The sequence below is a fragment of the Psittacula echo genome, assembly GCF_963264785.1.
Source record: "Psittacula echo genome assembly, chromosome: 4".
NCBI lineage: Eukaryota > Metazoa > Chordata > Aves > Psittaciformes > Psittacidae > Psittacula > Psittacula echo.
In genome coordinates this window covers 116873285-116885814 of record NC_137738.1, presented here as the reverse complement: position 1 = coordinate 116885814, position 12530 = coordinate 116873285, and the positions used below count along the sequence as shown (strand labels likewise).

General features: G+C 40.9%; 1 protein-coding gene across 1 annotated transcript in view; it reads left to right on the top strand.

Annotated features, from left to right (window-relative positions):
• The window catches only part of PLCB1 (phospholipase C beta 1), a gene marked incomplete at its 5' end in the record, with an annotated part of 398924 nt that overhangs the window by 321707 nt on the left and 64687 nt on the right, over positions 1-12530 (top strand). The window contains 4 exons of the mRNA XM_080615239.1: positions 4531-4663; positions 5647-5700; positions 7214-7433; positions 11105-11285. Coding sequence (XP_080471365.1) covers positions 4531-4663; positions 5647-5700; positions 7214-7433; positions 11105-11285 — 588 coding nt within the window. The remainder of the gene's footprint in view (positions 1-4530; positions 4664-5646; positions 5701-7213; positions 7434-11104; positions 11286-12530) is intronic.

The following is a 12530-nucleotide window of genomic DNA, read 5'->3' as shown; positions in this document are numbered from 1 at the left end:
TTATTCTGTTGAGAAGTGTTCATGTATTTCAGACATGTCTCTATACATATGTCTCTATACATTCTCTATACATGTCTCTATACATAAGTCTCTATACATTCCATGTGAGCAAACATGTCCTAAAGAGACCCAGTATAAGCATACAGTCATTTAGTTGGGAAGGGGCCTCCGGATGTCAACTGAGCCAACCCTTGATAGATCTTATGAAGAAAGATGAGGAGGGAGGAGACCATAGAGTGAATAAATGTTCAGGCCTATCCCAGCTTAGCTGAAAGCTATGGGAGCCACATTTGCAGTTGTGAGGTGTGTGGTTTGGGTGTATGGGATTACCTGTGGGCTAACTTGTAAGCCCTATTTTTCTGTCTAATTGGTGTGGTGCATACAAAAGCATAGACGTTGTTTTGAGCATAACTGAGGGTCCTGGCACTTCAGCTTTGGTTTCTGTTAAACTCTGACCATTCAAACATTCAGGCGCTCCGTTCCAGACTCTCACTGGGACGCCTTTTAGCAGTGTTTGAAAATATCAACCTTGTCTTAGAGAGATCTCTTGTGTCAGATGTTAGGCACATCCTGTGAATCAAAAGGCGCTCGGTACAGGTCTCTGGTGAAGATGGAGAAATGCTTCATAATCCTGAATGGCCCTCAGCTCTGATAACTGTCTTCTTCAATTCTCAGATGTGCAGAACACCATTGAACTAGATTTTGTAACCAAGAATACATTCCCAAAGCAGACCAGATGAGTGAAAGTCATTACAATTCATTGGCCAACAATTTACTCTTTATGCAGTGTCACAAGTTCGGCTGAACGAGGACACCGTGAAATGCTCAATAGCATCTTAGACATTTATCTAGGACGCTCTACACATGAGATTCTATTTTAATAGCAAAGTCTTTTTTTACCATAATCCTTTAAAAACCTTGGAGGTCATTTTTACTTTTGAAATAGTACAGATTTTCGTGGTCTGTGCAGGCTTATTTGTTAGTTAGAAAAACCTGTCACAGAGCGTGTTCTAAAGCAAATGGGAAGAAAGAAAGATGAATTGTAGCCCTCAGGTAGTGCTACCATCTGTTGTGAAAGCTCACAGGATAAAGCAGCTGGGTTTGGAGTAGCAGAAAAATACCTTTTAGGAGAAAACTGCCATGATTGTAGTGTGTTAAAAATGTCTAAATGTTCAGTTAGGTGCCATAGCAAGAGATGGGTACAAAACTGCTGCTTTAAGTGCAATCTAAACACTATTGTTGCCTTCTGTTTCTAAACGTCCATCCTGGGTAATGAATCATATCAGGAGATGACGTTTTCTTCATCACTCAGCCAGGCTGACTGTTCTGATCACTTACATGGGCCCAGGAGAATCACATCGGTTAATAACTGCAAGTAGTTCGCTGGCAACATAGCTAAATAAACCCAAGTGTGCTTGCCAGGAATGTACACACAAGTGCACCTGGATTCGATTTTCCCACATGCAGTTTCACATTTACACTCTGTAAATGTTTGTGGGCTAAGCTGTGCTGTCTCCTAGCACAGATTCCACCTCCCCACACTGCCTTCCCTCCCTTCGCACACATTTATTTGTCTGTGCTGGGTTCTTGCAGCTCATCACGGGAGAACTGAGGGGTTTTCTATGCTACTCGGAAGTTCAAACTGCATCTTTGTCACAAGCTCTGCAGGCTTCTTGCAAACCAGGAGTCAAATCATATTCATGATAGTGAATTGTTTTGAACAAATGAATTAGCCATTCTTTAGGATTCAAGTTAAACTACCTGTTAATGATCTGTGTAAGGACATAAATGAAGAATGGTGAAGAACTGACAAAATTTACAGCAACTTTTCTGTGTGTTTCCTATGTTCCTGCCATAATATGAATTCCTACTCTTAGCTTTCTGGTCAGTTCTGGATTTCCAGCCTGGCCTTAGAAAAGGTATTTTTTCAGAATGAAAGCATTGCAATACCTCCAAGTGTGGGGTTTGCATCTTCAACTATGGGTATCTGAATGCATAGTAAACCTTTGTGAGCATACAGGTAGTGAAGGTTCCCTTCTCTTCCCCTGGCTGGTGTCTGTTACAGAGTGGAGAAATAAGCCATAGTAATTTGCAGGATGTTTCTTGGTGTGAATTAATCCCAGCCTGAAGTAAGTTGATGTAACTAACTTGCACATTTTCACCCCAGCAGTCACAGCAGCGGAAGTGTGCAGGGGCTTGGTCAAAGCTAGCCAGAGTGAGATGCATTTTGGCTGTTTTGCCGGTGTGATGTCCCTGGGGCTGGATGTGAATTCCCACTGCAGAGCCAGGGAGTCAGGAGGCCTTGCTGGCTCAATAATGTGTCTGACATGGAAGCAGCAGAGCGTCTGACCTGTTGTTCCTACCCATAAAACAGTGTTGAAGTAGCAACTATTGTTTTCCGTGCTTGGATATAAATCAAAGGAAGTCAGTTGGCTCCGTTGTTAAATCAGATGATTTTGATAGGGAAAGTAAACAGCAACATCTCTAGGAGAGCAGCTGCATTTAGCATAGCTGATACCACTCTTTAAACTGAAAATTCAGGCATAATTTTGCCAATCATAATGATCACACCAAGTTGCGGTAATGGAAATCCAGTTCATTTGATGCTTTTTCTAGGGAGGCCATGCTTACACTTGCTTAGAGATTTCCCATTCCCGGTACATCACAGCTCCTTTCCTCTCTGTATGTAAAAGTAGACCATATAGATAAGTACCTGTCTGGGTACATATCTTTCTACTTAGCAAATATACTGTCTTGCAAAAGACATGGCAACGTGGAATATAAACCAATTTCAGCGAATATTAAAACTATAAATTACAAGGCTGGATTACCTCATGTTTTAAAAACAGCCAAAAATATTCTCCACCAAGGAACAATCGTGTTTACTTTAGTATTCTGTGTGATGAATTACGAGAAGAGAAAGTGCTTTTTAATGAGATTAGATTGCTTGATGTAGTGAAAATTACTCTCTATTCACTTCCTGATCCTGTCTCACATTTCTGCTTTAGCTTCTGAAAACAGATGGTTTATGTCCAGCCCTGACAGGCTATATTTATTAATAGTTTCTCAACAGGCTGCAATGAAGCATAGTCCCTCAAAAGGAAGGTAATACCCACTTTCCCATGCAGGGACTTTTGGGGCACAGACTCACCAGAAGTTAGGAATTCTAGCTTCATTTGTATTAAATGTTGATGATCTGTATGGCAAACATTGTTTTTATTAAACTAATGAGTTGCATCTTGTGAGGAGTATGTTTTAAGGAGAATTGAGGGGATGACCATGTTTTTTGCCACAGCTACATCATTCTACTGTCATAAATGTTGGCTAGATCATGTTTTTCCGCATTTTGTTGCAGTCATTCCTGCTTGAGATAAATGACGTTGTTGGCTTTGGTTTTCAATTGCATCATGTTTCTGACTACAGTATCTCTCTCCTATAATTTTGGTAGAAATAGGCTACTGAGACAGAAATAGTTTTGCAATATGCAGTCTGTTGTCAGGACCAAGATGAAGGCAGCAGCAGCAGGAGCAGCACAACACACTTAGATCAAAATGTATTTTGCCTCTGATGATGCAGTGCAGGCTGATACTTTGCAAGTGTGGAGTAATCAAGGGGAAAAAACCAACAATTGTGGTATCCTGCCTCTGTGTGTAATGTGATTACCATCAAAGAATGAAACGGAGCAGCTGAAGGAACAAATCCAAAACCACCCTGAGACACCATGGCAACTGGCCCCTTGCAGGGACAGCAGGAAGCAGGGCTTGGCCATTTCAAAATAAGAACAGCTTTGAATGACCTTCTTTTTGCTGAGGGCTGGGTGCTTGCTTAAAACCAAGGGAAATAAGGTGTCTAATGCATAGTACAACGCACGCTGTAAGCCTGAGCCTTTAGGAAACTGGAGAGAAAGAAAAGCTTGTGGAAAATGCTTAAATATTTGGATACCACAGATGTATTTATGCAGCAGGATGGAGGTACTGTTTACATATAATCCTTGGAGTGTAATTACAAGAATGTAAGATCTTGGGAATCAGAAGCATGTCTCTGCTCTGTAAGAACGGTGAATAACGATAGCGCTGCGTGTAGCTATGGAATGTGAAAGTAATTTTGTGTACACGTTTTGTTCACAGCAGGGATTTGAGTAGCATTTTCAAGCCAGCTTCTGTGTTATTTCTAGAAAGGTTTTATGGCAGAAAACAATGCTTTTCAATAAAAGACAGATTTCACATCTTGTGCAGCTAATATGGACTGTACTGAGAGACATTCCCCATGAGTTATAGCCTCTTACAAGAAAAGTACTCTTTCAGCATAATACGTGCTCTATTTCTTCTTGAAATTTACTCTGCAAAAATGAACCACCTGGATTACCAGATCTCTTAAGGATATCGTTTTGGTTTGTTTGCTGTTAGAATGATTTATATATAACATTTACAGAATATTACATATGTAAAAAAGAGGCTAAACTAGACCTGCAGATAAATAATAGAAGTCTGTTAGTTAGGAAGAATAATGGAAAGCATTCTGTATTTACAGATTGACCATGGAGATGCACCATCGGAAGCTAACAGTGAACCTAGGCCAACGCCAGCAGAAAATGGAGTCAATTCCACTGCCTCTCTTACACCGAAACCAGCAACTCAGGTTGTCCATAGCCAACCAGCACCAGGTAAGAAAAGAAAGGAAAACCAAAAAGATCCCATCTTTCCAAAATAAATCTGGATAATAATTTTTCATGTGCTTGGCATTTAAAGAACGAAGTTGGGGCATTGCGTTTGGTTGGTTTGGTTTCATAAAATAGGTGTAAATTTTCCTCCTATTACTGTATGCTGTTAGGGCCAGTCTTCTTCAAATATACAAGTATCTTCTACTTAAAGTTGCTTTTCTGGTGCAACTGAAGTTCATTAAAAGCAATAAAACTTGGGGTTTTTTTCTGTTTGTTGCAAGTGCAGGAATGTCTTTAAATTGTTTTTGCAAATATGGATGATTTATGCCTATGGTTACATCTAATTCCACACACAAAATCGTCTTAGATACTTCTATATTTTGATAGGTATTGAAACATCTCCTATAACAAATGCTTGCTAAACCACAGTGTTTCAATTTTATGGCTGCAGTCTTCATAGGCTTGATCTAACTGACTTCCAAGGAGCTGGATTTATCTTGTGCACAGAAATTTTGCACTGACAGCATAATATAGGGCAGTTGTACTAAACATCAGCCTTAAATGACTCATAAGTGAGCTCAATATCATGCTTCTCAGAAGGAAAACAACAAAGCTCAGGTGGGTGTTGGAAGGTTCCCTTTTTGTGGGGGTTCATAGAATCACAGAATGGTTTGGGTTGGAAAGGACCTTAAGATCATCCAATTCCAACCCCCCCTGCCATGGGCAGGGACACCCCACACTAAACCATGCCACCCAAGGCTCTGTCCAACCTGGCCACCACCAGGGATGGAGCATTCACAGCTTCCCTGGGTTCACAGGATCAGTGTTGCTGTTGCTACTCTTCTGGGTTTTCTAACTAATGACTAACAAATGCCCACGTCAGTGTGCGTCCTGTGTCACCTACCATGTTTTAATATGCAGTCAAGCAGCATGATAATGGCTGTTGTCTTAAAACAATTAGAATTAGCCATCTGTTTTACCTCTAGGTTCGGTGAAAGCACCTGCAAAGACAGAAGATCTTATTCAGAGTGTCCTCACAGGTAATAAATATACACTTTACACTGCATGAATGCTGCACTTCTTTGTCAAATATACTTTTTATGAAATAGGCCATCTGGCTTAGGCACTTCTATGAGCAATTGGGACTGCAGTAACTCATAGAAAATGTGCAAACCATGTTTTCTTCCTCAGCTCTGAAGGTATTAAATGTTTGAGCATGTTTCATGAGATCAGTATTGGGTGCCAACAGGGAATTTTTTCAAAGTATCCCAGTATTGTAGTTTCACAGGCACAACGTTACTGTCTAATGCAGACAAAAGACCAGCACCATTATGAGAACAGAAGCTAAATTTGCTCTGAATATTGTGAATAGCAGTGAAACCATTTTATCTTCATTGCCCTTGCAGTGTTCCCATTGCTCCTACAAAACTGAAAATGAGCATTACATTAAGCAAAGTGGCCTGTCAGTTAAATAGTGCCCTGCTGTTCAACTGAGAGTCCTGTCCTCCAGCTTGACATTAGACTGCAAACCTCCTAACTCAATTTATTTTATAGCCACTCTCCTATGCTGGAACAAGTCTTACGTAGGCCTATATTTAAGTGTGGAAAACAGATAAGACCCATGAAATCCTGTGTGTTGAGAGCCTCTTATTCAGTCTCCCTCATGTTCAGTAAGAAGAGGCTGGCCTTGATTGTGGTAGTACCTGCTGGCCTCATACAGTCACTCTGTTGTCTGGGAAGGACTCTTCAGTCTGTTTTTTCCGTGACCCCAGATCATGCAAGTCATCTTTTGGGGCTTTGTTTTTGGGTTTGAGTTTTTTTGAATTGCTCTTCTGGGGTGAGCCCACGCAGGTCAGACTGCAGACAGACACTGAGCTCAAGCTGTGATCTAGGTTCACAGAGCAGGGCATCCTTCATAGCTGTTGTTGGATGACAGCACTAGACCGCTACCAACTTAGCTACCCATCCTTCACTGGACTGGCAGTCAGATGGCCATGACTCCCCTGATGCAGGATCTCCATGAAGAAGAAAAGTGAAGTCTCTCCCAAGATGCCGGGATGATACCAGGACAGGTGCCTCCAGGCAGTCGAGCAGGCAGCTGAAGTGCTCTTTATGAAGGGGGTTTAGGCATCAGCATGTTATGTGGCCCATCCAGAGAGAAGGGAGACTTGAAGTGTTGGTATAGTGGGTATAAAAAAGATGTGTACTCAGATCTGTGTAAGGTCATGTTTTTATATGTTGAGCTCATGGGAATCTTTTGCATCTGAAAGGGCTTGAGGAAAGAAAATACATGGGTTTTATTTTGCTGCACATCTTGGTGTTCTAAATTTTCATCTCACTTCTTACTCTTCTGTCACTTAGAATTGTCACAGTATTATTAGTCTGGTTAGCGTATTTCCAGATAAGTCTACTCAGTTTAAGCTAGCACATTTCACTTACCTGCAGTAAAGCAGCATGCTTTGTTTCATCCCTGCTAATGGCAGTTCCTGGGTTCTCTGATTGAAATCATCCATTATTAGAAAATTGAAGTGGCTTTCGTTATTATAATTGTAGAAGTGGAAGCACAGACCATCGAGGAGCTAAAACAACAGAAGTCTTTTGTTAAGCTTCAGAAGAAGCACTACAAGGAAATGAAGGACCTTGTAAAGAGGCATCACAAGAAAACCACCGACCTTATCAAAGAGCACACCGCAAAGTATAATGAAATCCAGAATGACTACCTGCGACGGAGATCGGTTCTAGAAAAGACAGCAAAAAGAGACAGTAAGAAAAGGTATGTTGGACATAGCATGCCTGTTCTTGGTAGAGGAGATCTTCACTCAAGTCTTCTTTTATAGCAGACAATTAATATGAAAGTGACATTAAAGAACAGAAAAAACTCAAAAGCAGCAAGATACCCATGTAAAATGAAGTCAGAGCGTTTGATATGGAAATCATCAGGAACAGCACTCTCCATGACGTGCTGCTCTCTGCTGTAAGCCAGATAAGCTGTTCACCATGTTACATACCTCTTTCCCTTTAAATGAGGGCATCCAATATTTATCTGGGGCTTGCCCTAGACCACTGGTGTGGGTGGGTAACTCAGCTGTGCTGCCAACAGCAGTCACTGGTTAGGTAGTGAGCTTAATCACAACCTATAAGAGGGGGCATCCCCTGCATACCAGGACAGTTGAGGAACCAGACTGCAGCGTGAAAGAACTCAGACCTATCTAGATAAAGGGTTTTACTTTCCTACTTGGGTCAACTGCAGCATGTTTCATCAGAGCACATCATCTTCTCCCATGCTGACCTCCTTTAGGAGGAGTTGCATGGAAACTTCTGTTCCACACTTAATAATATACCTTTATAATATAGCTCCTTTTTCAAGCAAGGAGAAGGTTTTGCAGCCATCGCACATGGTCATCCTGGCCATATTAAGCAATTTGTTTACTCTGGGCCACCACAGTGTGTTTGCTGGTGGTGGAAGAGACCAAAGTGTCAAAACAGGAACAAAACTAAGTCCTCTTTTATACTATTTATGGGTGAAACAGATACTCTGAATTTGGAGATGAAGAGCACTGTCTCCAAATTAGAGCCCTTGAAAAAACTCACACTAGAGTAGAAGGCATCAGATACATAATTAGGTGAAAGAAACACTTGAAAGTTATTAACATTTGCCTACTGTTTAAATTATGATTGATCAGACCACTTGGGGATCTCTTAATGATTGCTTGGCTTTGCCTCTGCATGCATGTTCCTTCTGTGCTATGTCTGTCTGGAAGTCTTGCATTTCCCTATCTCTCTATGTGTGCTGATGTGATTTTTATATCACTTGTTGAGGTAATAATAAGGAAAGAGAGTTGTATTTATCATTATCAGTTTGAAATGCAAGGACTGTTATGACTTGATTATCTTTCCACAGTTATTGTCTTGTTCATATGGCAAGGCTCTATATGTTAATAAAGAGCAATTCTTGTGTATGTGGCAAAACATATACACATGTGTGTGTCAGACATTGCAGTGTCTGATACTGTTGGAATTGAACTTTTATTTCTCCCATTAGTGCAGCATTCTCATTCTAACATAACTTATTTGGTACAGTAATTAGACAAGCACAAAATTCCATTAACTTTTACACAAAATTTCTATGGCTGCAGTTCTTAAATAGGAGGACATTGAATGATCATTAAATAAAATTACCTGATACTTTTTGGTAGGAGATCATCAGAGATAAAACCTGCAAGCATGCTCTGGCTGCCAGCTTTGTTAATCGTATACCTCTAAATGTCAGTGGCTGGGATTCCAGCCATAACTTGTCTCTAGGAAGCAGCTTATTCATTTATGCTTGCTTAATGACAGAATGTCATTGAGTTTAATAAGAGCTGAACACTCATAATATACCTATGTTCAGCTGGCCTTAACTGTTGCCAGTTTTCAGGCTTTTGGGTTCTACACTTGAGTTCAACAAACTCCCTTAATGGCTGGATGTCAACTGCACACACAGTGATATTTTATCCATCATCAGTGTGTGTGACAGTGGCAGACAAAATAATGTCCTGGTTTTTTCTTTTCTCTAGCATATTCTATTCAAATGGAAGCAGAAAATCAAACTGAATAAATAAAACAACTCATCTTTGAGGAAAAAGATGGGGTTTTTTTTGTAACAGAAATCTGACAATAAATCAGCATCACGCCATAAAAGCCTGCAGTCTATTACATGGAGCTGTCACAGTGATTTCAGAGATGTGAAGTTTTATGTGCAGATACAGAGAAATCTGCAAGTTAGAAAATCTGAGGTTGAATTTTAAAAAGGCAAGGACTATATATTTAGGGATTTTCAAACTTGCAAGTACATATTGGCTCAATCAGCAGACTTCTGGTAGAATACTGCATCCCAAGGAAAATTGCCATTTTTATCATTTTCAGTTATTTCTGGAGCTTTTGCTTTAACTGCAGAGTAAATCATCAGGAGCCCCTTTATCAGATTGCCACAAAAAAGTACTGTCTGTGGTCAGATGCAATCCATGTTTCATGCTGTTGCCTAAAACTGGGTCCAGATTCAGTAAAGCCATTGAGGTATTTGTTTATACACGTGCACAAGTGTTTTGCTGGTGGTGTTCTGCAGTTTCTTTAGTGATTGTGTCCCTTAAAAGGCAGTTTTACTATTTTAGCCAGCATTTAGAAATAGGCCTTATTTCTTCTTCTCAAAGATACAAGAGAAATGTCAGCTTTAAAATGTATAATGTAATGGCATATATGCTGACATTAATATTCATTAATGCTGTCTGTAGTTAAATTATCCTCACCTATCCCACTGACACCACTCAACCTCTTAGTGGAATGTTCAAATACAGCCAAAATAGAAGAAATAAGAAGGGGCTACCTTGGGGTTTGTTTTCCAGTAACTGGAATTGGCAGCAGCAGCAAACTTGAACCCAGGAGACAGGAGAGGCAGCAGTGTAGCGAGTTCTCTGCACTGTAAGCTGTGCATGTATCTTGGGTAGCAAACTCATTTTTCTCACTGTTCAAGGTTTTGCTGTTGTAGCTGTCTCATGCACTGTTGTGAGGTTTCCCAGGCTTTAACACCTGAGCACAGCAGTAAACACAGCAGGGAGCAGGGACGCAGCCTGTGAAGGGTTTTGTGCCCATATATTTCTTGGGTTTGGTTTAGTGCTGGCCTGAGAGTGAGGCCGCTTTTGCTGCTTACGTTTCCCTTGAGCAGTTTAGTGTCATCCTGTCTCCTTTCCCAATCACTTCTCTCCTTCCTTCTCACTTAAAACAGAATAAATAGAAAACAGAAACCAACCCAGACTGTTCCTCAGTGTTGGTTTTTAGCTTCCCCATTATGTTTTTCCTTTGCTCCTCTGTGCTTCCTTTCTGAGGTTTACTCCCCACTGGGATGTTAAATTCCCTCCTAAACTCAGCAGCCCATAAAGCACTTTCCTCTCTGTGTGCTATGCATGGCATTTCCTGAAGGGGGGAGAATTTACTAAAGAAAGGGATGAAAGGGATGTTTTATAAATGCGGATATAAAGCTACACTCATAAATCTATTGCTAAGTGCATGCAAGGATGACTCTGTTTTCACAATACTTAGCATTCACCATCTCTGCTGAGGACTGTGCAGCTTTGAAGTTGGAGTTACATGTCTAGAAGTACATAAACAAGTTGATGGGCATCTGTTTATGGGAAATCTTGGCAGTTTCATTTATAGCTCCTTTATACTCTGGCTCACACCACCATGATGGGTTGGTAAAATGAAGTTTAAAAGCAACAGCCATCCCATGAATAAACTCTTAACACAGTTTTTTCCTTAAAGGTTACATTATTGGACTTACGAGAGCTAAAATCAGCTTCTGGCCCTGTAGGTGGTGCTCAGAAACTTATGGGACTATATATAACCAGCTGCCCCGAAGATACGGGATATGGTGATTTAGACCTTGTCTGCTTCTGTTTGTCTTTGCAGATCTGAAACAGGCAGCCCAGACCACAGTTCTTCAACTATTGAACAGGAATTAGCTGCACTCGACTCCGAAATGACCCAGAAGCTAGTTGAGCTGAAGGAGAAGCAACAACAGCAGCTGCTGAATCTCCGACAGGAGCAGTATTACAGTGAGAAGTACCAGAAACGAGAACACATTAAGCTGGTACATTTGTTATGTTGTCTGCTGTGCTTTAGCGGTCTCAGGGCGAGTAACGAAAGCAGCATGACAATATAATTAAGTGGGGCTTCCTCCTACTGGGAGTTCATCTCTGAGCTTGATTTCCCTGTGGTCTGCTGCAAGTTCAAGGGCTTGTTGTGTCACTTTGTCACTAGCACTTGTAACAACTTGGAAGGGTTTGGATGGAAGGCAGAAAGGCAACAGGATTATTACTATTGCTAACACAGAGTCCTTACCTCTAGTTACGCAAGTCTCAGTTTACTGCAGCTTTTGGATGACGTTCCCGTTTTGTTCTGCCACTTTTTTAAACAGAAAACACTCAAGGAGGTAAGAAAATAGATTGAAATACCATGAAAATAGATTCAAACATTCCCCCAGAGTTGTGCCAAGCAGTGTTCCTGTTGCAGATGAAGGCTTTAAGGGGATGCAGGATATAATCTGTATATAGCGAAGACATATTTTGTATTCATCAGTCCACGCCAGCTTATTTTTACAGCTGGAGTTTGGCTGACAACTACAGCAGGATCATAGGCCCTCTGAGCTGAAAAGGAAGAGCTTGGGCTGATGGCAGCTGATGCTGCTGGACGTTCTCAGGCAGAAAAGAACATTTTTAAAGGGTGTTACAGGAGTGCAAACTGTTCCTCAAGTCCAGACAATCCTCTCACAGTTATTTTCCTATTATATGGTGTTTTGCCTTATTACGTGTTGGGTGAATTGATTTGGCTGCTCTGCCCTGCCATCCAAACAGAGCAGGTCAGAGGAGTGGTACGAGTAGATCTCTCTCAGCATTGCCTTTTCACAAAGTCACTCTTGGGGATCACAGCACAGAGCTGCAGTTCCCAAGTGGTGCCCTGTCTATCACCAGTTGTATGTCCACATTCAGGTAACAGTTTGTCTGCATCTCAGAGGTTTTAATCATTATAAAAATGAGCCATTTTTGACCCACATAGTTCAGCTTCCATTCTAAGCTAACTCATTTCTCATTTCAGAATGGGAAATGGCATTTGTCAAAGCAAAGTTACATTTTCAGTATTATCCAGTTAGGTAGTGTCAGGATAAATGCATTTTTTGGCACGGAACTTTCAGACAGTTTTCCCTTTGAGCTGTGCAGGAGTTAATATTCCAATTAAAATCTGCCTTGCAGCTGAGAGATTCTTTGTGATGTATTTCTTTTAGAGGAGAGCCTATTGTTGGTGTCTTTCTTCTTTTATCTAAGGACTGAAAAGCTGG